General features: G+C 40.2%; 1 protein-coding gene across 6 annotated transcripts in view; it reads right to left on the bottom strand.

The window, feature by feature from the left end:
- PHKB (phosphorylase kinase regulatory subunit beta) overlaps positions 1-26,858 on the bottom strand; it is a 154,655-nt gene that overhangs the window by 39,650 nt on the left and 88,147 nt on the right. For 4 of the 6 annotated variants that reach the window (XM_061594575.1, XM_061594576.1, XM_061594572.1 and 1 more), the window contains 9 exons: positions 24,821-24,898; positions 21,118-21,276; positions 19,610-19,704; positions 9,708-9,763; positions 8,278-8,371; positions 6,372-6,455; positions 5,851-5,958; positions 3,867-3,949; positions 3,690-3,780 (listed from right to left, as the gene is read on the bottom strand). In XM_061594575.1, the coding sequence (XP_061450559.1) occupies positions 3,690-3,780; positions 3,867-3,949; positions 5,851-5,958; positions 6,372-6,455; positions 8,278-8,371; positions 9,708-9,763; positions 19,610-19,704; positions 21,118-21,276; positions 24,821-24,898 (848 nt within the window). The remainder of the gene's footprint in view (positions 1-3,689; positions 3,781-3,866; positions 3,950-5,850; positions 5,959-6,371; positions 6,456-8,277; positions 8,372-9,707; positions 9,764-19,609; positions 19,705-21,117; positions 21,277-24,820; positions 24,899-26,858) is intronic. The other 2 variants (XM_061594574.1, XM_061594573.1) reach the window with 1 other exon arrangement.

The following is a 26,858-nucleotide window of genomic DNA, read 5'->3' as shown; positions in this document are numbered from 1 at the left end:
TGTTTGTTTAGATTTTCATCTTCTCCCCAACCCCTCCAGCTGAATTCTCTGCACAAATATTTATGTTCTAATAGAAAACAATGCTGCACTTTCTTTTATTAATATTTTATTAGATGTGCATATTATGTGCTATTAATTCATTGAATATTCACATATAACTTCTGAGTGGTTGGAGGAATGTTTTCCACTACAGCAATTTTTAAGGTCTTTCTGTTAAAAAGAGTTTCCCAGTAATGAAGAAAAAGAAATAGATACAAGTACAATGAAACTTTGAACTTATATAGGAGAATATATTTTGATAGCAGTGCCTCCATAGGATATTGATGTGACTATGAAGACATGGTGATTTGGTTTTTTTAAATTGGTGATGTTGTTCTCCTCTGTTTAACTTGTATAACAACCCCTTGAGTACAAATAAGGATAAAAGAATTATAGGCTGCTAATGTGAAAATTATGGCTAAGAGGAAACCTTATAAATTTTGCAGCTGAAATGGATGGAAATATTTTTATGCAAATATTGCAAGCAAAGATTATGCAGCTCTTCCATAATTAACATCTAAAAGCCTAATATATATATATCGTGCCATATGCATACAAATGCAAAAGCTAGAAGTAAATTATGCACATGCAGTATATTTTCTCTTTAACAGATAATGCATTATTAGCATTTCACAATCTCAATATTTCAGTTTTCCCTCCTTCCTTTAATGAAATGGACGATATCCAAACCACAACACAGGATTAATTTAGGAAATTAATGTTTAAACATTAGCAAAAGTTAATGCAGTATAATCAAAACCTGAGAAATTTACTGTTCAGAGATCAAGTTGATAATGCCAATATGACTTCAGCAACCAATCCAAAATTACATGCTGAGGATTCTGCAAACAGATCAGCAAAACTAAGCACTCAGGTAGTTATCACATGGCAAGGGTGAGAAAAGCACCACCACTGAACCACACATTTACCAGTTACATACCGGTTTCTATTTCAACCAAAAATATAAGGATGTGCAAAATCAGCCATTGCAATTGGCAAGCAGCATGAAGCCTCAAGGTTGGCCAGGCCTGGTATTAAACACAATGGTCTCCTGATTTGCTTCACTTCAGGCTCCAGTTTCCGGCTCAGGCCACTAACATCAGGGACAAGGAACTGGGGGACACACTGTCCCTCCAGAGGTTTGGATATGGCTGCCCACCAGGCATCCACAGATGTTGGCTTGGCTTACTAGCTAGCCATTATTTGTGGCTGCTACTAGTTCTCTCCCTCACATTCTCTGGCTGGCACAGAGGGACTGAGAGAAAGTTCTGATCTTCTCTCATTCATGCAGGGGTATGGAGAAGGTAAGCCACAGAAGAACCCCCCTGTCTGCTTGGAAGGGACACTTGCTGTTTCTTACCAGCTCAAAACCTGCAGTGGAAATCAGACCTTTGGGCAATGATGTGGGGTGGAAATTTTTCCAGAGCTTGATTTTTGCACTGAATATTTTCTGTTTTGTAAGTTCATCAGAAAGAATGCAAATTGCAAATGCAGAATTAGGCAAGCTTGGCAATTTCAACATTTTTAGCTTTCTTTACTAAATCAAGTAAAACAAACATGCTAAATTAGATCCTTTTCTAGGGCATCAGAAAATTTTCTTCTGCAAATTACCCTGATTTACAAAGAGTATATTTCCAGGAATTTTCCTGTTCACAATTTTCTGGAAAATCAGTGTAGGAATCAATGTAGCACCATGCATGCATCTTATTTCCTAGAGAGCTGGGGGCACTTGTTTCTGGAGCCCTGGTGAATGGCTTTATGGATATCTCCCCTCCCCCATGGTTCTGGCCTGGCCCTATGTAAAAAAAAATGTAAATGTAGTGCCTTCAAGTTGATCCCGACTCATGGCGACCCTATGAATAGGGTTTTCATGGTAAGCGGTATTCAGAGGGGGTTTGCCATTGCCTCGCTCTGAGGCTGAGAGGCAGTGACTGGCCAAAGATCACCCAGTGAGCTTCATGACCCTATATAGTAGGTAATTTAACTACAGTGGTAAACTACAAGAGAAGCTCCTAGAGGGGCAAATAGCAGCTCAGGATGTATGTGTTACAGCTGGCTAAAAGCACCAGAAAGAACAGTAAATTCCGCCTCCAGGCATCAACTCTCCTACTTTGATCAAAACTGGAAGTTTCAAGGGCTGCAATTAAATATCAGGAGATCCAAACATAGATTTATTAATCCTGTGTAATCTGGCCCTGAAAATATCTCCCCTTTTTAGATTTCACCCATATCATAACACAGACAAATGAAAGAAAACCCTATGACACAGTCCTTATCCAGACATGGCCCTGTATTAATTCGAGTTACTAATGACATCAAGAAACAAAACAACCCCCTAGTTCTTCCCCATTCCAAAACATTGATCCAGAAAGTCTAATAGAGGAGCAGTTGCATATCTTCAGAAAATTTGATAAGAGGTCCCGAAGTGAACTTAAGTAGGTACCTATATTGAGTCTCTGATCATAATCAAGGGGTGGGGCAGGGGAGTCAGGCTTGAAAGAAGTAATAAAGGTGGAGGACTTATGGTGAAAGAGACCATAGGGAACATTGCAAAAATGGTCAGTATACATGTCGGATATAGGTAAAACAAGCAAAGTACCAGAAAAGTGCTCAACTGACTACTAGCTCCGGCAATACTAAGAAACCTAACAGCAACACTCAAGAGAATGTGTCAGGGAGTTCTTGCTCACCTAGTGTTCTGTGCACAGAAACCTTGAAAAGTAGAGAATCACGCCCTGTTATAGCTTCTACAATAATGTATAATCAATTAATTGGGTTGTATCTCACTTTCGGTCTCCTTTTCTAGAAGATGTCAAAAAAAGTTATACTGCAAAAAAGTTGGGTACATCTTCTATAGCTTGCACATAGAGCTGAAAGCATAAAAGAGATCTTGATAAAAATGAGCCAAATGGCAAGTTGGCTCTAAAGGTTGTGATGGAAAAGCTTCCCCCCCCCGAAGTTAACACCCACCATGACTAAAAAATAAACATAAACGGCAATGATAGTCAAAGAGATAAAACATTCTTCTAAAATGGTTATTAACTATTAAGAAAATCTTTGTGGAAAGCAATGAGTAAGGAGAACAAGTGTCCTCTAAGGACTTTGAAAGAGCGCATCTTTAAAAGGATAACACAAGGGCACACTTTGTAGAGGATGTCTGAGAAAAGTCCTATCCGATAGCATGTCTTTTTAATCAGATAAGTTTTATAATCAGATACACTGCTGCTACAGAAAAGGCATACAGTAGGGCCCTGCTTTACAGCGCTTCGCTTTACAGCGTTCCGCTAATACAGCGGTTGTGAATTGTAGAAAGGCCCCGCTTTACAGTGCTTGTTCCACCTTTACGGCGGTTTTTTGCCACCAGGCACCATTTTGGTCAATGCAAGTTACAGTGGTTTTCACTTTACAGCGGGGGTCCGGAACATAACCTGCTGTACGAGCAGGGCCCTACTATATTACTATAAGATTTTATCACAGCAGGAGCAAAATAATTATAACTGAAACCATCAGGAACACCTAAACTATCGCTTTAGATATATCTCTGGGCAGGATGAGCATTCAGGCATGGCTCCTCTGGTTTTCAAAAACACTAGCAAACAAATTTCATTTGACAATGCTACATACTTGCACATACAAAAAGACCACCTTACCTGTAGCCTGTCAACACGAACCTTTACTCCACCGACAACTCCCTTTTTAAAAGTGGCAAGCATGTCTAGAATTGGATTGAATCTGCTTCCCCTGATGATTGGAAAATAAAATGCTTCAATACGGCAAACTTTAAAAATCTAGAAAGGAAAGGCATTTTTGCATCCGTATGGGCTTACCTTATATTGTCCTCCCGAATAAGCACGAGGAACAAGGGGCGGCCATGCATTTTCCAGTATTGCTTAATGAACTGCAAAGCATTCTGCATAAATACAAAAAAAAATGAGAGGGGGACCAGAATGGTGCGAACAAAACACTTTGACTACAGTAAACTCGGGAAATGCTCGACAGGCCAGACAGATTTTATTTAAAATAAAATCATCATCATCATCATCATCATTGTAAGAGTGATCTTGAACTGACCCAATGTAGGGATTCTTGGGGATGATTTTGTGAGAGGGAAATGAAATCTCTGAAGAGTGTTTCACTATACGTAAACCACCAGATCACGCTATTTGAAAGCCCAAGGACAGAAAGGGAAATAAAAGAGGAGTGATATTTGCTGAGTGATGTTCCAAAGTTCCCAAAAGACCCTTTTACGAACCAGTCTATGCCAAATAGGGGTCAGCAAAACCTCTCAAAGCAGAACTGCATTTCAAATGCTGACCCACTCCCCTGCCCCATTCAGGCAAGGAAGGCCAGTTTTAAGAGGTAATCAGGGGTCTGTAATTGCCTCTCTGTTGCATCAGACTGCTTCCACCTACCCAAGAATGTGTCATTCTGAAGCTTACCTGTAAAAGAATGTGATGCTAGCAACTTCAATCAGTTCTATATCCACCATTCTCATATACTCTCCAGCTTTCACAGTTCTTTCTTATCACAGAAAGTTCTGTGATTAATTCTAAATTTAACGTTTCACAAAGATGATACCGGATGTCCACCCTGTGATGCTTCCTTGTCATTTATGTAGTTGTCATTTAACATTCCATTGTGTTTTATCAAGGCTATCTATCCTCTGCCTTCATCTTTGTGCTGTAACTGTCATTCGAAATGTTGCCAATGTTCTGTATCTGTGTAAGAAAAGGAATGCAAACCCCAAACTCCAAATGCAGCAAACTCGTGCAACTCCAAGTGCAGCAAAATTCACTGTGTTGCTAACATGTGGTCTGTGCAGCCCAATCCAGGTACAGATTTTCTCAAAAGTAAGACAGTGATGCTAAGTGTCAAAGAAGCAAACACCCAATTGTAGCTTCAGACCGAAAACTTTTCTCCTTCTTTATCAGGCATAAGGCCTAATAATCCATTATCCAAACAGTCATGTGAGGAGAGGATGGGGAAGTATCCTCTCTGACGTGCCGAGGTATTGGCAGTTTGACCAGAAGGTAAGCCAATAGGACCAGAAATGAGGTTGCAGGGAGAGCACACTGAGTATTCTGTGCTACCCAGCTGGACAGAGGACAAAGGTGGATGCATCAGGGCTGAGTCCCAGCCACCAAGAAAGAGAAAGGGAAACAGGAGCTGAATATACAGGAAATGACGCAGGAGTGAAACAGGTAGCAGTAGAGAGAGTGAGGATGAATGGAAACCTGCGTGAGAGAAGAATGAAAGAGAGTGTGTGTGTGAAGGCCGGATGGGAGCCTAGAGTGAAGGAGGAAGTAAGAGTGGGTGGACTGGAACAGAGGACAGAAAGGAAGCATGAATGTGTGGCTGAGCATGAAACAGAAGAGAAGGAAAAAGCAGAGAGCCAGATAATAAACAGGCAAAAGCCAGGGAAAGAAACAAGAGACAGGAGTATGACTAAAGCAGGAAGAAGGGAAACGAGCATCACCTATGGTGAATTAAGACTATCGAATATAAGGGGACGGCAATCATTATCAAAGCGGGAAAAACAAATAAGAGAGGAAGAAAGTTTGTAAAGAGTGGGGCAGCATACCACAGTGGCAGGTTAAGGGGAAGGGGTATAAATAAACAAGCCTATGAGTGTGCCTATTGATGAGAAGAGCACTAACCTTGGAAGAGGGAGGGGCTCACCAGGTGGCTCTGAACATAAGCTACATGGAGCTCTGAAGGCACTTGACACCCACAAGAAACAGAGGAATCCTCACAAGTCAGCTTTTAAATGTACAACATATAACATGCATCCGATTTTACACAGACACACACTACCTTAATATCATCAATCAGCATCATTACATCCTGGGACATGTAGAAATCACTGAGATCGAAGATTATTGGGAAGCAAACAACAGTCTTGCCCAATATGCGATAAATCTACAGAATAAGTAAAGATAAACTTTTTTTAATACATAGAACACTGATAACCACAACTTTGTTTTTATGGGAGAGAAAATCCATATTCTGTTTTATAATTAAAACCAGTAGTTGAATAAGCATTGCTTTAATTAATTAGGCATTCAGACAAATCATGCAAAACGAATAAAAGATTTCATTACTACTTTAAAGACTAGCACATATAATCTGACACAAGCATTCATAGGCAAGCACTGATTTCACCATATGCCGTGGTTAAGTGACCACTGGACCTGCTTTTCCTTAATGCATCTGAGCAAAGTCTTTGGTAAACTTAAAAGCATTTAAATCACTTTCAAAGTTTACAGAATAATTCAGACCTCCTCTAATATTAACACTAACTACAGTATGCAGAAGTTATTTCTTGCAAAGACCTTTGATGTTCCGAGGCAGCCAATTGGTCGGTCAGGTCTTCCTGAGAGTCCCAGTTTGTCATTGATCCCCAGATGGAAGTAAGCCTATAAAACATTATATTGCCCAAAATGTAATGCATGAACCACAGTTTGTTTGTTTGTTTTTTGACAGTATCAATCTGCTATACAGGAAAACGAACTGCTACTCCAAGGGAGGGGTGACTCTGAGATTCTATTGGAGTGATGTTTTCCTGACTCAAGCAGGAAAGGAGGAGCACAATCCTGCTTGGTGGTATCCTAGTGCCCACTTGAGAAAAATGATTTCAGAATGACTCCTCTTTAACAAAAAATAATAATTTTACTGATATCACAGTCTAAAAATACAGTCTAAGACTGTGGTTCCCAAACTTTTCCCCCACGGACCACTTGAAAATTGTTGAGGGTCTTGTGGACCACATGATGATTTTCTGCTTGTAGCAGCAATTGTACTGTACTGTACTAGATTATTGTGATTTTTAACTGTATTTTCGTTGCACCATTTATTTCTTATATTGTATTGATGATAAAAGCTTCATTATTCAGTAATGGACAGGATTTTTAAAAGAAGGTAAAGGGGGGCAACATCTTCTTCCTTTTTTTTGATGGCTTCCAAGTTTCATTTTAACCACTTTCACTTCTCTTACAAGGACTTGTGGCTGCTCTCTCTCAAATCCTTTCCTGGGCTCACCTTTCTTTCCAAGTAGTTCCACACTCTCCCAGCAGGAAAGAGAGTGTTCTTCTCCTAGCTTTTCTGTAATGAGCTGACCTTTAATTTCTGAAAAGGTCACTGTGCTGCAGAACCATTGACCACACTCCCTGCAGTCTACTTGGCTCAGAAAGCAGCAGATTGATTGCCTTGGCAAGAGCCCGAAGAGTTAATGTGTTCAATGAGGCTATCTTGTGTGCAGAAAGTACTAACTGGTGAGATTCTTTTTTTTCTTTTTGGGGTGTTCCAGATCATTTCCCTCTCCTGTTCACATTCACTTGTCAGCTCTTCTCTCAGAGACCATAAATATCCTCTTTTAGCCTAAAGGAGCCTCTAATCGCTATGAGATGAAAAGACCAAGGTTTAGTCATTTAGATCTCTTCACCAACCCATTCCCAACTAAGACCATTCTTCTCTCTGCTGTTTGGTTTTAACCGTCGCAAACAAATGGTGCTGCTATGGACCCCAGCAGTGGAGACTGGTGGCTCTTACGTCAGTAGGGCAATGAATCCACTCCAGGTTTTACTCCAAACTTTCTGTGAGCTGTCCAAGGTTCTGAACCTATTTTGGTACTGGGTTTCAGCACCTCGGACAGCTCCTTGAAAATTCAGACTGAAACCCAGAGCAGATTCACCACTCTACTGACACTGGAGCCACAAGTCTCCACTGGACCCCAGCAGTATTTGAAATATTTACAAAACGTTTTTTTAGCAAACTCAAAGCTCATCATACCCTATGCATTCCTCAACAATTTGAGGTTCAGTTGTTCATCTCCCCTCACCCTTTTGAACATGTGTGTGTACAAATTATATTGTATTTATCATCATAGTTATGTGTCCATAAGCTTCATAATAAATATAATGTTAAGATTACAGTAACACTAGGAGTATTTCTTGTTCAAAGTACAAACACTGAACACATATTACATGAGATTTCCTAGATACAAAAGAAAATACATCATCTACTGCTTCTTGCTATAATGCATTCCCACCTTATTTCTAAAGTTATTCTCAATCTTGCAATAAAGTGTGCATTCATTGACCAATATACATATATTTTGGAGAGTTTTGAGGCTAGCTGAAATGAAACAAAAGCTAGATAATTCATCACAGCATACGAAGCAATGCTTTAATAAGCAAAGAAATGAGTGGTCTACCTACAAGGGAAAAAAGAATGTCTTACTTTCACAAGCTCCTGTTGCGCCCATATCTGGATGGGTTCAACCTGCTGGGGAGTCTGCGTCTGGATTCCATAAGTGTTCAAGAAAACCTGAAGGCTTTAAAAAAATGGGGGGGGGGGAATTACAAGGAATTTGAGTGCTGTAAAAATGGGGCCTGCTATTAAATATGGGTTTTGGTAGCAACTGCCTTTGAAACAAACACTGGATTTCACACCTAGAACACAATCCACTCCAGTTGTTGTAACTTTTTGTTTGTGTGTTACCTGCTCAGACGCTTTTAAGGATGGGGTGTGCAACTAAGTGGGGACTAGCAAAGGGGTCTTTTGCAATACCTATTTCTCCAAATGTCTCTTGGAAGAATGTAACTCTTGTAGGCTGCTAGTGCCAAGCAGGGGCCCCATGAGGTGTTGGTACCCAAATCCAGACCTGGACTACAAATTCTCCAACCCAGCATTTCTGAGTTCAGTTCTAGAGCTGAGGAAATGAACTGGAGCAAGGGTCTCCAAACCTTTGAGACTCAGGGACACATTTGGACATCTAAGAAACTGTTGTGGGTACCACAAAATATCAATTTCACAGAAGAAAAATGGCAATCCTCAGAACCTCCCCCCCAAAAACCCATAGGCCAAACACCTAAATCCCACCAAAACAAATTAAACAGAGATCAACCAATCTTCCCCACAAAAAGCATAGGCACCCCCCCCAACCAAATAACCAGAATGGCAAAAACATTCATTTAAAAAATTAACAACTGGGAGGGACAGGAGCCTTTAGCAGACACCAAGGGGATGCCTGAGGGCACTATGTTGCCCATGGATGCCACGTTGGGGACCCCAAAGCTAGAACAAGGTACTGAGCCTGGATCCTGAATTTCAGCACATAGAAATCACTGCTCTTTTGACGAAGGAAAGGCACAAAGCCAACCTCTTAATATTTATACTAGGCCTGGCCAATCCAGGTTTCATGCTATCTGACAGTTCATAGGTGGCGGTTGTTATTTATATCCCACTCTTCCTCCCAAAAGGAGTCCAGGATGACAAACAAGGGATAAAACAATTTAAAAATTTAAAACAATTTTACTACAGATGCAAACGGGGATAAAGGTATCTCTTAAAAGGCTTGTTGAAAGAGGAAGGTCTTTAGTAGGTGCTGAAAAGAAAAGAGATGGTGCCAAATGTGTAAGGGGAGGGAATTCAAAAGAGTAGGTACCACAACTCTAAAGGCCCAATTCTGATCTTGCGCAGAATAATGTACACCATTTTGCCTGAGGAGAGTTCTGAAGCCCCAACATATACAATTCTGTGTTGTCCATCAAAATAACTCCAAGCCCCAGACCATAAAGTTTCAAGCACACAAATCCCAAGCTAACACAATTCAAATCTAAGCATAGAGATTCATCACTAGAGACTTGTCACGTATGTGAATGGCTTACCGTTGGCTTTCAGCGATCAATGCAACATGCACCACTAGGTCATTTTCCAGAGGACCCTAAAAACATAAAGGTAAAACCAGCATTTTTATTGGTGGGATTTGTTGGATAACTATTAGCTACAATGAGATGCAAGGCCAACATGAACAATAGCCATTCATTAATATGATTGACTGCTTGGCTTTGTTCTTTATTGCCTGCGAATCAATTTGACAGTCCAGACAGGGAAATGGAGCAGCAGGGAAATAACAAACATAAATCTCAATGCCACCTGAGGAGCTGTATTGTCAATATGCTTTTAAGTGATGTGATACTGCGATGTTAAGGACAGATTCCTACATATGTATATATATGTACATATATATATTACTATTTTGCATCAAAAGTGAAGGAAGGAAAGGGAATCAAGAACATTTTATTTATTAGATGTAGCATGCATCATTTTTTAAAAAATCCTCCTTGTATTTCAGCAAAAAATGTAATGCTATTTATGATTTTGCAGCACTTTGTATATCACAATGTTGTTTTCGTCTCTGACACACACTCCTCATAGCAAATGAGGTACATGACTGTACATGTGCACATCTATCAAAATGGCATTTTTATTCATTTTTATGGGATGGTGTTGATCCACCTGTACATTCCTTTGAGTACAGATCACATCTCCACAAAGAAATGAATGAAGGTAATTGTGTGTTTATTTCTACACCAGTGCATACATAGAATTCCGAGATGCAGCATGTGTGCAAATACGTTAATTCAGTATTTTTTATTTTTTAGCATGAAGGATTTTGTCATTGGCCAGCGGCCAGCTACTGTGATGACACCACTTAAGAGGAGGTTTTTTTTAAAAAAAAAAAATGATTTACACATTTTCAAATAAATAAAACTATACACAGTACATTCCATTTACACTGCACATGCTTACTACAGGCTGCCGTTTATTTTAAGTGACAAACAACAACATCTAGCTATTCTGAGGGCAACTGCTCCTCTTACAACAGCATTCCTGACAAACTGCAATTGCAACAATGCATACAGTATATATAAGCATCCTGTATTTATTGTAAGAGAGCAACAGTATTTGCACCGCACCCCCCTATGAATACTTAACGCCTCAGTTCAAGGCAATGCAGTTCAAGCACCTGTGACTGCAGAATGGATTACAGCCAGTATTTTCCAGCACGGTGTATAGTACTGTAACTATAATTCCGTGGCTCTAAAATGTGCAAGGTTTGATCCTCTAATGATCCTCAAAGTAACTGCCGAGGAATATGCAACTCCCTCCTTTCAGACTAGATCTCTCTTTATGTTGATCAGGTCAGCAAACTGGAAGCTCCATTAGCCCACAACCTTTGCATGTAGCTGAGCATTGCCCTGCCATGTAGCTGTTAAAGGCACAGGATCCTTTTACCAGGAAAGGAGCTGACAACCCCACTCACCAAGGCCCTGGTATAAATGTGTACCTACTTTGAGCTAGAGACTAGGTGAAGCCTGTGAGATGGGGGAATACAAGAACAAAATTCTTATATGAAGCCCCATCTACCTGAACACTGTAGGTGATTAAATTCTAATCAGGTGGCTCTGTTAGTGCTTCTCAAACAAAGCAGCATCCCCCCTTAATGGCTGGTAGGTTTCTGCAATGGCTGATTCCAGCTGTTATTAAGGAAACTCAGTTTTGATCTGCCTGACATGACATCAGGATTGCTAACTTATTTATTTAGGATTTATTTATTTATATATTTATACAATCGCTCAAAAAACAGACCTTACTATGGGATTCTTCGTGTCACTATTCACTACACCAATCTCCTTGAGAAAAAAACAACACCCAAGTGTGCGTATTTTCAGAAAGATGGAGAAACATCAGAGCACAAAATCTGGAACTGTCATAAAATATGTACACTTGTGCATGATGGTACAGTAATACCTCAGTTAACAAAGTAGATGCATTCCTGGACATTATTTTTTTAACCGAAACTTTGGCACCAGAAGTAGGAAGAACATGGAAAGAACAGGGATAGGTTCCTACATCCGCTCATGGATGGTGGAGGCAGCTTCAACAGAAGCTTTAAAGGGTGCCTACCCAGCACCCACTCCCTCCCTCCTTTGAATCATATTGGATCCTTCTCTCCTGAGACCTGGGAGCAAGCAGGAGATCTCTTTAATGCAAAGCAAACACACAGGCTTGTCAGTTTCACCCTAGCAAAGCAAAGGCACAGACTTATGAGTTTCACCCTAGCAAAGCAAAGACACAGGCTGGTCAGTTTCACCTTAAAGAAAAGGCAAAGGCATGAAAGTTTATTCATAGCAAAGCAAATCTGGTCAGTAAAAAGCCTTTGTTAAAAGGAGCTTTCTCCTGAAGGATTCCTTAACTGAAGTATTACTGTATCTTCTCTCCTGTTTTGACAAATACCTTCATTTAGGAATATGGTTTTGAGAAGAATCTTTATTTAAGCTAGAAATCACGGGGTGGGGAAGATTTTCCCTATTTCTTTCTATTTGTGAAGATTCATATTTGGAATCAAGAGCAACACCTACTTTTGGTATTTTATTTCCCAAAGAAAGATATATAAGCAAAAGAATTTAGGGACACAAGTTTAATAGACAAATGCTGTTGAGGCTAAAAATCTGGTGGAGGTTTCACTGTAGAATAAATAGCTGCTGGTTTTATTTCTCATTTAAATCTTTTTGCTAGTAAGCAGGATTTCATGGATTGCTGCACTTGATGAAGTGCTTTATCAACAAGGAGCTGCAACCTTTCTGTAGGTGACTTGATGCTTCAGTCATTTTTATTTTAGAGTGCCTACCTCTGTGAAAAGTCAGTCTTGGAAGGGATTTCTTTGTGGGGGAGATACTGAAAGCAACTCACTTTGGTGCATACAACTGGAATACTGCTTCTGTTATTAAGCAAGAAGCAAAAGTACCTCTTGTTTGCTCCTTCAAAAGAGAAAGGCAATGAAAAATCAGATTATCTGGAGATGGCAGCCCTTTAAACATGAATATTACTTTTTTAAAAAAATGGATTAGGCATACTTATGCCAATGGATGGATGCAGGACTGCAGGAAGGAAGGAAAGGTTGAGATACACCACAAGAAAGCCATCTGGAATTTATGTGGGCCCCCAATTAATCATGGTAAGCCAAGGGCTCCTTTAGGAGGAAAAGCAGGATATATATTTAATAAATAAATAAATAAATAATGACATTGGAATCCAGTCTGTTCCAAGCCAGCAGACTGATGTCAGACAGAGACTGATTCAAATCTGGCCTTACTGATCTTAGCCACTTGGGGGGGGCAGCTTACAGAAGCCTGTCCAATCATACCAGTTCAGGAGTAACAACTCCCCCCACCAATCCTGTTAGGGGAATCACAGCTGGCTCTTAGTTATCAAGGCCAGAGCCTCTGCCTAGTCCAGGAGTGCTGAACCAGCAAGTGTTGACAAGCAAAATTGTCAGAAGAAACATAACATCTCATCACTAATACCTCCTTTGGAATTGCGACAGAAGAAGTGATGATCACACCACTGCCCCCCCCATGCCCATGGATCAACCAGATGTCACAGCGCAAATGCCTTCTTCACACTGTCAGCCAGTAGCCAAATGAGATTCATATCAACTTCCTATCATGCAGGATGGGGAACCTGTGGCTCTCCAGATGTATGGGTATGATGCTGATAGGTGACTTGCAACATTTTTAGTTTAGAGAACTTGTGGCCCTTCAGATATTGTTGGACTCAAATTCCCATTAGCAGCAGGCAGCACAGCCAATAGTCAGGGATGATGGGAATTGAAGTCCAGCAATATCTGAAGGGCCACAAGTTCTCTAAACTAAAAATGTTGCAAGTCACCTATCAGCATCATACCCACTGTTAACATTCCCCTTAAAATTCTCTGTGTTCAGAACAATGAATAATAACCAGATGCCACTGACTAGATTACAGATATGGCCCACATGAGTTATTGTGCCAACGAAGGGACTAAAGGGGGGAAGCAAATGATCCAAAAAATAAAATAACCCCCCCAAAAAAACGTCCCAGACAACACGAAAGGTGAGGGAGGTAGGGAACGAGAGGAAATCACAGACGCTCACACTAAATCCCAAACTTAGCTATGCTAAAGAAGAAGGCAAGAATGAACTGGGGTGGGGGGGCTTGATGCCCCAGGTCTTGACTTCGATCCATTCTTGCCTTCAGACGCTAGATGGCACTATATCCCACGTGATGTCGGACCACCTAAGGAAAACTCCCATCACCCCTGACAACTTGCCATAATGGCTAATTCTGATGAGAGTTCCACAACATCTGGAGGGCCACAGGTTCTATATCCCAGGTTTAAATAAATAAACCAGGCTGCTGAGGGATTTGATCAATCCTAAATATACAGAACTATCTTCTACCTTTACGGCAGCGGCTCTAGCCGGGTCCCGAGCTCTAGGTTCAGCTAAAAAGTTCTTTTTCACACGCGGGGGGCAAATTATCCCCCCGCTGATTAAAATATTTAAAGCAAAAATACTCCCCAAAATCCTATATGGAGTTGAACTTTGGGGAAACATGGCCAGAACTAAACTTGAATCAATTCAGAACATTTTTTGAGACAATTGCTGGGCCTCCCCCAGGGGACCCCGGCAGCCCACCTCAGAGCAGAACTGAGTCTGCCTTCAATACAAGCACGCATAGATCTTGCATTATTAAGATTCTGGCTTTGTCTTAATGTCATGGACGGCGCCTCTTTGGCCAAGCAGTGTTGGCAAGAGCAAATGCAGTCTGTTGGAGCTGCCACAGAGTGGCTGTCCATTTTTTCCAAATACGACCTCTCCCCTGCTAAGCTAGTGGAGCTAAGTAACACCGCTCTTCGGAACTGGATCTTTAACCATGATGCAGCTCAGGATCGAGCATCCATTGAGTCGGCTGCCTTTTCCAGATGGTATCCTTCCATCAAACTCAACCATTACATGTCAAATTATTTAGTAGCCATAGACAGACCCCTCATTAGGAGAGCCTTTACAGCTCTCCGCTTTCAAACCATGCCCACGACCTATCTTGAGGGACGGTTTCTGGGTATTCCAGTAATCCAGCGCCAGTGTATATATGGCTGCAAGGACACTGAAGGGATCGTTCATTACTTACTTTACTGTCCACTCTTCGACGACCCCAGACAGAAATTTCTTTCTCCCATTTTAAATCTCTTAAGACCTTGTTCTGACAGAGAAATGATATATGCGCTTTTATCCGATGATTCCAACTTTGTAACCATTGCGGCCGCTAATTTTGCAGTTGCAGCTTTCAAACTGAGAGAGTCCTTTGCCGAAAGGACAAATGCCCAGCCAAGCTCCATATGATTTGTTATGTCATGCTCTGTAAATTTTATATATGTACTTACCTTGTATTTTATTCTTGTTTGTATCTTGCACATGGCCTATGGCTAACTCTGCAATAAAGTATCTACCTACCTACCTATTCTACCTTTACCACCGTAATGAGTCAAATATTTGGCAGCATCAGATGTAGAGAAACAAAGACGGCAGCTCAGGTTGTAAAGCAAGGTTAAATGCAAATGAACATTTAATAAATGCTTGATGAATCCATTGTGAAGGCAAGGAAAGGAACTTTTTATGACTTATTTATTGGATTGCAATTCTGTCTGGTTTATAACTGAAGGAAAAATGCTTGAATAAAGGTTTTTACGGTGCTGGCTGGAAGGAACAAATCAACATGTGCCTTCTTTGTTTTTATGGTGATATAGTACCACGATGCACTCCTAGTAGATATACTGCACAAATGGAATGGCCACCCAACCTCAAGCAAACCTGTAGGAGCTCAAAAAGGCATGTTCACATACTGTATGGTCAGAACACCCAAGCTGTGTTCCAAGGTAACCTTAATTTTGCACCAAGGAAAGCAGGGTTCTACTCAATAAATACATTACAAAAAATATCTCTGCATATGCTTATATTACATGATTTATCTTGCTTCTCTTAGCTACAGAGAAGGCAAAGCACAGTCTGAAGTTGGTTTACAGTACTGGCTTGGAGGGCAAGTGAAAATTATTGTTTGCTCATTTGGATATAACGGCAGACTGTGGTTCACTATAATCCAGGGAGTAACTAATTCAGTGGAGGAGGAAGTGTGCAAGTCCAAAGCATAATCACATGATGCTAAACCTTCAGAAGTGAACCATCCCAATGTGTGCTGGAGATCAGCCTGCTGCTTTTATTGGCTTGGATTCAGAATTTAGGAGACCCTCTAGAACAGGGTGGGAGGTGGCACAGGGGAAAGCAGAACTGGCACAAAATGCCTTCTTCTCCCTTCCACCAGAGTCTCCACTGGACTGAAATAGAAAATACATTTGTGGAAGGGCAACTCAGAATCCAGTCCACTGTCTTTAGTAGTTTTCATGCCAGAGTTTTTTACTGCTCTGTTGCCCCATTTGATGGTGGGTTATTTTTTCTGTTTTGCTGCTTTAGTGTTTAGTGTTTTTACAATTGTAAGTCACCTTGAAAGGTTTTCTTTTTATGAGGCAGGGTATTAATATATATTCAATGAAATAAGTGTGAAATCCTTGTCCAGTTCCCTGTGGAGACCTGAGTCATTCTAAGAGAGAGGTGTCAGAAGGACTATACGGGGCAATAGCAGATACCACATTATTCTTTTTCCATGGTATTGCAACCCTGTTAAATGTAGACTGGCATTTTCCTGCATAGAGTCTGTCATGCTTGAATTCCAGCTTTTGGTGGCATAAAAACCTGCCTTTTGATAGATCTGGTTCCAAGATAACTGCCTATATAAAAAGGTGCCAATTACTAGAAAAGGACTTTTGTAATGACTGTGATACAACAAACCTTGGGTTTGATTAAATTGTTTTATTACTAATGAGAATAACTTCAATGAACCCCATTAATGAATGGGATTGCTTTTTTAAAAAGTGTTAAATTTGGGCTGATTGATTTTGCTTCCACAAGCCTATCTAATGCTATATACATTGAGATGACTAAATGGATTTTTTAATTTGCTTTTGAACAAAATGAGATGGTTTAATTTGTACATTTTGTAGAGGAAAAGGCACTTTTAAGAAGTGAAGTGGCGCTTGGTTTCTGAAGACATAATTAGGTGAAGTGTGTTGTGTTCTAGTTTCAGATTCCATTTTTGGCCAGTTTCTTAACACTTCAAAGCAAACACAGACAGGAGCATCTGCAACTTTCAGCTGTACACTGACTATGCATAAATTAGCTAATATAGATGAAATGCTATCAGCAAATGTTCAGATAAAGCATGTCAGTAAATCTAAAAATTTGAAATATAATAAAACAACAAGAGCTAAGGATGTCAAAACAATGAAAGATGCATGGTATTAAAGTCAGGAACAAAGGAAACAAAAATCAGAATTGACCACAACTGAATGAAAAGCCAAGATGTGGATACATTTTACATGCCCTAAATTTGATCCAATTTCCCCTATAATAGTATAACTAAAACTATTAAAACATGAGAAGGGATCCAGAGATATCACAACATATTGATGTGTTCACAGTGAACTATATCTGAACAGAATTAAAATGGGAGAGGTGGGTGGCTTTGCTTCTTTCCATCCAAGGAAGAACTGGACAATATAGCAATACCTACATTAACAAATCCTCCAGGAAAGAAGCTCCTTTTAACAAAGTCTTTTTTGGGTACAGGGGGTGTACACTCTGACATGATCCAAATGTGGCTCCTTGCATACTGGACTGCAGCTGATGCAGCCAGCTCTCTCACACATGGCCGAAATGGCGCTCCTTGGCAGGTGGTGCAAGTACCTCTGCAGTAAGCAGTGCTTCTGGTGCCCTGGAAGCACTGTTTATTGCAGACACTGCAGACACATCTCCTCAAGTGTAGGGGAGGGAGGGAGGGAGGGAGAAAGAGAGAGAGAGAGAGAGCACGCACAGGGTGGTGGCGGTGGCTGTCCCTTGCCTGCCTGCTCAAGTGTACAGGGAGGAGAACTCCGCTCGAAGCTTTAGACTGCTAGAGCAAGATGCTACATGATAAAAGAAAAAAGGCAAGGCAGGCACCCCTGGATGCATTTTGGAATAAGCCTTCAAGTGATCTGTATGCAAGGCTTACCTGACCTGGTTGTTTCATTTCAGAGATGCGTATTGTTAATTTTGAATAAAAAGTTTGCTGAAATATGTGGAACTGCTCTTCTTTTTTGTGGTGTGGGAACCTCTCCCTATTCATTCCATGTTATTCCTACCTCTGCTAGCAAAGTTTCTGTTAAAGAAGTAATGTCCAGGAACGCATGTACTTGGTTAACTAAGGTATTACTGTACTTCTCCCCCAATTTAGCTCATCTGGAGGAGATCAAGTGCACATCTGCCTTCCCTACCCACCTGGTGTCCCCAAGTCCATCTCCAACATCCCTGTATAACCACACTGGGGAGGGAACATGCAAATATGCAAGCTCTCCCTGGATAATGCAGTTTTGCCCCACTGTACTGTTTTTATAATGTGTATTAATCATTTCACTATTGTTTTATTTTGTGATGAGTACATGTTGATATTAACATCTTAGGGATTATGTATATTAAGAGATATAAAACATTATTAATTAATAAACAGAACAATCAATATAACCTATGTGTAGGCCCAAATCATGTGGTTTGCACACCGGCCATATTGATAAGGTTCCCTCCCAACACAGGCATAAAGGGAAAGCCAGATACACTAGGTGGACTTGGTCATCTGATCTGACCCTTAGTGTGTTACTACATCATTTGAAGAAAGGAGAGAGCCACTTCTTCAAGAAAGCTTTTCTGAAGTCCTGGCTGATACTGCAATCTCAATCAAAAAAAGGGGAGGAAGAAAAGAATACTCCCCTGAAAAATTAAAGTGCATGGGCATTTTTTCCAAACGGAAGAGGAGAAAACACACTGCTACAGGAAGGTCCATGAAGTTCAAAGTGACTATAACACCACCTCACCTTGCCATTTATTATCTGAAGTTATAGCCTCCTCTGCTCAGGAGGACTTACGATAGTATTAGAAATAATGTGGCTGGGCAACCAGAAAGTTTAAGAAGCCACTCAAAATGAATATCTGCACAGCATTTTCTTTGATGATGGAATGAGCTCATTTAGTGCACTGACCCATGCAGTCATCAGTCAACTTCATATGTTTTAATTGTGCTTTTATATATAGTTCTTAATAGGGCTGTGCAACTGATTCAGTCAAATCCTGAACCGGAGCCTGAATCCGGATTGCCGAATCAAGTCCAAACTGAATAGGGGGTGCATTGCACTGTCCTAGTTCTTAACAAACCCGTCTTCTGAAAAAGAAAACTAAAACAGACACTTGTTAGGTGCTTAAACCCTAAAGCTTGAATCTTCTAATACTGGTGGATATCTTAATTTCACCAGTTATTCCTTGGCCATATGCAGTTGAGATTATTCTTATTTTAGAAAGCCACCCGGGATAGCCGAAGCAATTGCATCAGCAATCCAAATGTACAGTACAGCCTTCCCCACTCTGGTGTCCTCCAAATGTTTTGGACTACAACTTCCAGCAGCCCCATCCCATATTATCAATGATCATAATGCAAATTGAAATCCAAAACATGTGTAGGGCTCCAAGTTGGGGAACAATGGTGCAGTGGGTCTGTTGTCTTATTAGCTGCCTTATGCTGGGGTCAGGCTATCAAGCGCAATTTTGTCCTATTTGACAGTCAAACAAGGATCATTCCAATAACATACATTGCAATCACCTATTACTTATTTTATTAATTCATTCTATATCTGTTCCATACAGAAGAGATCCCAGCATGGACTAATCAATATTACAATTGATGCAGTGTGTCAAGAACTGGCAGCCCTCACCACAATACTATTTAAAAAACAAAACACAAAACAGAGCCAGCTTATTAAACATGCTCATACCTGATTTGAGTATCTCATGCTAACATTCCGTTGATCTTGGGGAGGTATGTAACGCTTCACTGGGTCGATATCTTTAACACTTACTAAACCGTCAACTGAAAGCAAATCACCATTTTACCATTTGTCTCTTGATAACAAATCATTTGTCACCATGATTATTTTAGTGTATGCAAGAATAAAAAGCAATGCGTTTAAATAAAATAGATCAAGCTAAACAACAGGAAGCCCATCTTCAAACAAAAAAAAAATCAAGACTAACCCAAATTGAGTTTGCATTTTTTTTAAATTGTAGGGCAGTACAATATCTCAGAGAGGCGGTTAGGTCTCCTGCCCCCCTGGTGCATTCACTATAGCTGCCAATTTCTTCACGTCTAAAAGTTTGATAGAAATATATATTGGCTATAGGTATGTTTTCAAACTGCAAGGGTTTTTTGCCTATTAGTGAATTTTTCTGCTTTTTGATCTGGGAGTTAAGAAGTGTGATCCTGTGCAAGTTTGCAGAGAATGGATTGATCATTTGCATGCTTATTGAGTTCAATGGGATTTACTCCCCTGCAATCATGATTAGGATAGGTGAAACTGACAATGGGGAGGAGGGGGGAGGGCAGGGGAGACAGAGCTAAAATCACCAAAATTCTCTGGGAAGAGGGTCTGACAGTTAAAACACTCTGGCCACTGTCAGGGGAATAGGAATCTTCTAACAACTCTCAGCACCCTTTACGAACTACACTTCTCAGGATTCTTTGGGGGAAGCCATGACTGTTTAAAGTGGAATAAATGTCTGGTGTGGGTGTGGCCAAACAACTGTTAGTCTGGCTTTCAAAACACTGACAGTTGGTTCTTACTGAGCATGCCTGCACTTATCATAGACTCCAATGTTACATTTCTTAAATTGATTAAAAATCAATTTTTGACTTTTATACTGCAGATGATGAGGGTCAGAGAATGGGGCAAAGTCAGTAATAGGATTACATGTATTTTGTGAACATGGCTGATTTTTAATTAATTTCAATAAATTATGAGACCGCTGACAGAAAACAGTTCAATGGAAGTCTAGATTTTTTTCCTCCTGTTTTAGACTTTCAACTCTGGATTTTCTCTGAGTGTTTTGTGTATCACCATGAAAACATAAGAGTTAAGCAAGTGTTTTTGAGTTTAGCGCGATACCTTTTGTAAGATTTTGTTTTGAAATGAGCTTATGGAAAACAGCAGAATGGCATGGGGGTATTTTCAATTTAACATGGCAAAATATGAAAAATCCATGCTAGCTATAGTATACAGCCACTCTTGTGGCTGTATAATTTATCAACTCAAGGACATAATATCTTCAGTGGGCCAAAATGTTGCATCAGAACTGGCCTTGATTGACACATGTATGTGATAAGCACCTCCTTCACACACCCTGCAAAATTCACAAAGCCATACAAGACAACTGTGTGTGTGGGGGGGGGGATATTTCAAATCTGAGGAAACTCAAATTTCCTCTGCTTTTGCTAGTATCTACTTACCAAGAAGTTTTGCAATGATATAAAGAGACTGTCCCCACAGAAAGAACTTCCCATCTCGCCCATGGTTGCTAGGAAATCGTTTCTGACTGCCAGGATTTTTCTTTTCCAGTTCAACGAAGTCAGCAGGCACATAATAATACTTGGGTACAACAGGAAAGCCTGTGAAGTTTTAAAATACGTAGCTAAAGACATATAAAATTACATTATTACAAAGTAGGAAAAAACTATCCCCCATGAGCAACCCAAATGAAACAAAAGCTTGTTGTCATTTTTAGTTATCATTCCCTAACTACACAGCCAGATCAGAACACAAACTGGTGTCCTGAGCTCTAGTTTATTTATGTCTTGTTTCTTGACTGAACAGATGCAATGCCTATATATTGGTTCTGAAAAAAAATAGTACTTTTTGACAGATAGAAAACAACAACCTGCCTTTCTTTAGAGGTGCTATTGTTGATTTGGTGCTACAGAACAGAAAATATGTACAACTGCTATTGGTAAAGGAGTATGAAAACTTCAGGCCAAAATGAAAATGAACCTAAATCTTGGGTAGAAATAAGAAGGTGATTGGTTATATGCACAAATGTTTTTAGTCACAGTGATCTATTTATTTGTCACCAAAAGGAAATACACTAACTAGCTATGGATTATGAGTTACATTCTATGGTAGTCCTACTAAGAGTAGACCCACTAAAGTTAATAGACATGGCTAACTTAGGTTCATGAATTCCAACGGGTCTACTCAGAGTAGGACTTAGCTGAAAACACTCCTAAGGCTATATATTTTAATTCTCAGATGTGGTATTTAAAGGTGTCACTTAAGTTTTGCTGAGAGAACGAGGGACAAAATGGAGAAAACAGTCTACCTGTTGGTACCTTCTTGGTAAGGCCAAACGAGATGTCTCCAATTACCTACCATTCTTTCCCCATCTAAACCTCCCTGTTTCAAAGCTGTTTTTCTCCCAGTTAATATTCTGAGATTAGAAGTAAACCACAGAGAAGGAAATGCCTTTAAAAATAAGTAGGGGGAGATATGCAGGTCGGGGTGTGTGGTTCAAGTTCCCCCAACTTCCCCAAATGTACTTCAAATGCACACACACACACAAACACCCCTACTTTATACAGAAGCAGCAAGATTAAGTTTATGGCATTACATCTACTGGCAACCTAGAACTTCTGTGTGTCATGAGCCAAGCAGGGAGGGGGCAGATAAGAGGACGGCAAAACAAGATGAGAACTTGGACTGGGAACCTGGGCAGAGGGCAGATAGCGGGATGACTCACAGGGCACCCAAGCCCCCATTTTGGACAGCTCAGCCCCCTCAGCTCCTGACCCCTGCCACCGCTGCCGCCACAAGAATCAATCTTACAGCTCAGATTGTCACTGCTGCCGCCACAAGAATCAATCTTACACATCAGATGTTTCCCAGCCAAGCATTGCCCAGCTTCCCTGGTCAGAACCGTCAGTTGGAGACGGAAGATGAAGTCAAACCACCTTCGCCCCAAAGGTTAGAGAAAGTATTATCTGCCTCCTTATGAGGCAGTTTCCCGGTCGATCCTCAGAGACTCTTCTGAGTATTTCTTTGGAGGGGCCAATAAACAGGTAGCAGTATTTCAGAATGTAGTAATATCTTTTAGACACTCAGTGACTGGCAGCTCATAATCTTCACCTGTGCTCTTTTGATGTGATTGTGTATTTATACACATGTATATTCTTTAATGGTTGGTTGATCGCAATAAAAATATTGTTGTTGAGACTTTTCATCTTTTAAAACAGGGAGTTTTTCCCCATAGTTTTGCCCTCATTTATTGCACTTCAACATTTTTTAGCAGAGTATTGGTTATATAGTGTGCACATGTGTATTTAATTAAATAAAATATTATCACATAAAAACCCAATGACCGTTAAATGCTGTGTTGATATGGGTGCTATGAATGATATTATAAGCAAACTTTTTGTTCATTAAATGATAAATCTTCTATATTTTAGAGAACATCCATAAGGATTTTAAAAGTTAAAGACAAGCCAACATGAACCGGGGGGGGGGGGAGAGGGAGTACAATTCACTTTTTCATTTTAATTACTTAGAATGAGCTAACGAAGAAGCAGAGGGACAAGATATGAATGAATTACAAATTTGTTAAGAGATAAGAGCAGACAATAGGACATAAATGGTCATTTTTAAATATCAGGTCTTATATATATCATGGTTTTGTATGAAAAAGTACTTTGGATTGTAATGGGATGTAACTGTTCTGCTAAAACTGGAGAAAGCCACTACCTACATTTAGACACAATATCAAACCGTGAATTAGTGCAGGGATTACCAGCATGGCACTTTCCAGGTGTTGTCTGGCTAAAGCTCCAATCAGCCTCAGCTAGCAAGGCCAAATATCAGGGATAATGGGAGTTCTAGTCCAAAATATCTGTAGTGCACCATGTTGGCTACTCTTAGATTAGTGTTATAGGAATGTGCTTCCCCCTGGGTTTACATTCCCTCTCTCCTTTCCTCTTCTGCCATGACCATGAGGATGAGATTGAATGGAAGCTTTCAATTAACCATAGTTTAGTGTTACACCAAACCCTAAACTATGGTTAATCTTAACTATGGCTTATTGAAACAAGCCTAGCTTTATAACCCATGAACTGAAGGTGGCTTGTTTCAGCAAACCACAGTTTGTCAGGTTCAAACAACGCAGCAATCAAAACTGGATGTAAAAGCTTCCAAACTCTTTCACAGCTGTGCCAGATGAGGAGGAGGCAAGAGAGACTGTGTGAACCTGAGGCTTGCTGTGGCTTGTTCTTATAAGGGTGACCTATATTTCAGTGTTGCATCTGAGTCAGACCAAAGAGACTGTAAACATTTCTATCTGTTCCGTGCAATCCTTTTAAAATTAATCCAAAGGCCCTTTAAGAACAAGAAATGGGAAGAAGCAACACAAAGGCATCCTTAGCCAATTGTTGTAAGTTGGAGGAAGAGGTTGAGATAACAACGTGGAGCACTCTGCAGTCTAGAGAAGACAATCACTGCTCTTCTGTGAGCTGCAAAAAATACTGAACTGGTATCCCATGTGCCTCTTCCAGATTTCAGGAAATGGATGAAGGAACAGGAACTGCCTGTACACAATTTCAGGCTTGGAAAAGCCTAGAAGAGGGAACAGATACCAGCAGAGAGGAGAAACAAACGTGTAGAGAAGAGGAAGCAAACACCTATTCCCATGGCTAATTTAATATGTGGTCTCTGCATCCTCTGACGTACCAAATTGTAACCAGAATATTACATTCATGGCTACCCATATCTATACACATATACATATATATGAAAGATTTTCCATGTTTAAAATAGCAACAACCCAGATAACCAGATTAAACTTCTCCAATTACTAGCTATAAGGTCTCTCACACAACTGACTATAAATAACTGGAGTGGATGTAGGAAATGATTCCGATGCAAAACTAATATTTAATCTAACCACATTTTTTTCACCAGTTAATGAACCCCATTTTATGATAAGCCATATTTTACTGGAGAAATTCATTAAGTTTTATGTTCACACTTGGCCTGGAGCTCTTGCATAGCTGAGTACAAATCTATTCCCTAGGATTTGAACTGCACTTGCTACAGTTCCAGATATGGGACTGCCTGCCCATCATCTACATTTTCAAAAGTTCAGACATTTCCAGTGACACCAGTGTACAATACCTTCTACTGATTGCTGTAGCAATGGATCCAGAAGCTGCTGATATTCTTTCACTTGCTCAGTGTTACCTCTGAAGACTCCTAAAAGCAATTCCAGTAATAATTAACATAAAAACTCCCCCTCTACATGTACACTTACTGCTTATAATAAGCATAATTTCAGATATTTTGACATACACTGATGGAAATGAGGGCCCTTTCTGAATTGCTCTTGCGAGCAACAGTGGGGTTATTCAGATGTGAACTAGCATTAGGGGCCTGGGGCTCATGTGGAGCCTCCTGACTTACTCAATTAGTTATTTCCACCTTGCAAGCCATAATTTTCCATTTCATTCAAACCATGGTCAAGTTCACACCTAATGCTAAACCACGATTAGAGCTACATGCATGAGGCTTGACTTTGTGGACACTACCTCCTCTCATCTCCTCAAGGTGACTGGAAGCATTTGCTTCTAATTTTGGCTAAACTCATTCTGGTGATATGTATGAAGCAAGAACTGCAGTTAATGTAAACTATCTGAACAAACCAAGATCCTTAGCCACTATTTGAAGTTAGCTGGTTTGAACAAGCTGTAGTTAAAAGTAAGTGGTTCGTCTCAGTTCAGACATAACCAACTATGGTTAGTTGAAAATGGAAGCAGATGCTTCTGATCTCCTTTTCATGGCAACACCAGAGGAGCAAAAGGAAACATGCAACCCTAAGACTCATGCATGAAATGCTAAACCATGGTTTAGGGTTACATGTGAACATAAAGTGTTTTGTGCTTGCTTGAAAACCAGGATCAAATGCTGGTGATCCAGACAAACCATATTTTGCCAGTGCAGGAAAAAAAGTAAAACAAACGTTTGCTGCAAAGATCAATAGGATGGAGTCACCACATGAGAGAAGGGAATGAGGGGAGAGATCATGCATCCCCAACTCCCCAGTGCTCCAACAATCCCAATGACTCATGCGGATCTGTTCCCATTGCATGTTCTTCTCCAATCCACCACCATAAAAGTCCACAAACTCAATTTTTTATGTGTTGCATTGATATCTGCTACTTTAGCATTCCTTGGCCGAAAATAATTTTCCCTGGCAGGTAGGGGGTAATGCAGTGACAAATTGACTTCCTGCATGCTCCCATGATCACAGTGTTGGGCCATGACCTGTGTGGATTTTCTTTTAGTGACATTTGTCTGTAATTCACACTTTTCAGTCAGTTCCATTTCCTCCTTCCAGTTTCATTACTCTTTCCTAGTAATTCCATTTACCATTTCAGATTTTGTATTGCCTTTAAAACCACGTCTGCAAAGCAAACAAATATTTCTTTCAAACTAGATGAGGTTTCAGCTCAAGTTATATTCACCAGTTGTTATTCTCATCAGTTTTTACAGTACTGTGGCCTTAGGACCTGCCTCCATAAATGAAAACCCTGATAGTGGATACAAAAGCATAGTCTTTCTCAATCAGACCAGAAGATCCATCTAATCTAGAATTCTGTTTCTGGCATGGGCAGCCAGATAGCTCTAAACATCAACAAGCAGGATAGAAAGGTGATATCTTCACTTTCGTTTGTCAACAACCTCTGGTGTTCAGGGACATACTGTCTCTGTATATGGAGGTTCCATTTATCATAGCTATTAGCCATTGACAGACTGATCCTCCATGAGATTTAAGCTTGTGGTCATCAACAAATCTAAGGCAAATCTTTTTAAGCAGCCATTACATCACATCAGGTTGTATATAGAGGTGAGAAGAGAAGGGATGCGGGGCTACTCCATCGGTGCAGCTGAGAGACCAGCAACGTTTTGCTCCTCCTCGTTTTGAACTCTCCTACCCCATCTGGTCATTCAAAGAACTTGTATCCAAGAATGTGTACCTGAGTTTGCTTATTTCCTCCTCCCTCCCCATCAATTTTCCTTTTGTGTTGTGTCTTTGTTGATTGTATGCTTGACAGCAGGGACTGTCTTGCTTATAGCAATTTGTAAGCTGTTGTGCTAACCTTTTTCTTTTTCTGCTGAAGGGTGGGATAAAAATTCTAATAAAAATTAGTAAATA

This window comes from Rhineura floridana, chromosome 13 (genome assembly GCF_030035675.1).
Source record: "Rhineura floridana isolate rRhiFlo1 chromosome 13, rRhiFlo1.hap2, whole genome shotgun sequence".
Taxonomy (NCBI): domain Eukaryota; kingdom Metazoa; phylum Chordata; class Lepidosauria; order Squamata; family Rhineuridae; genus Rhineura; species Rhineura floridana.
Note: the sequence above shows the minus strand (reverse complement) of the source record. Positions and strands in the feature narration are given on the sequence as shown.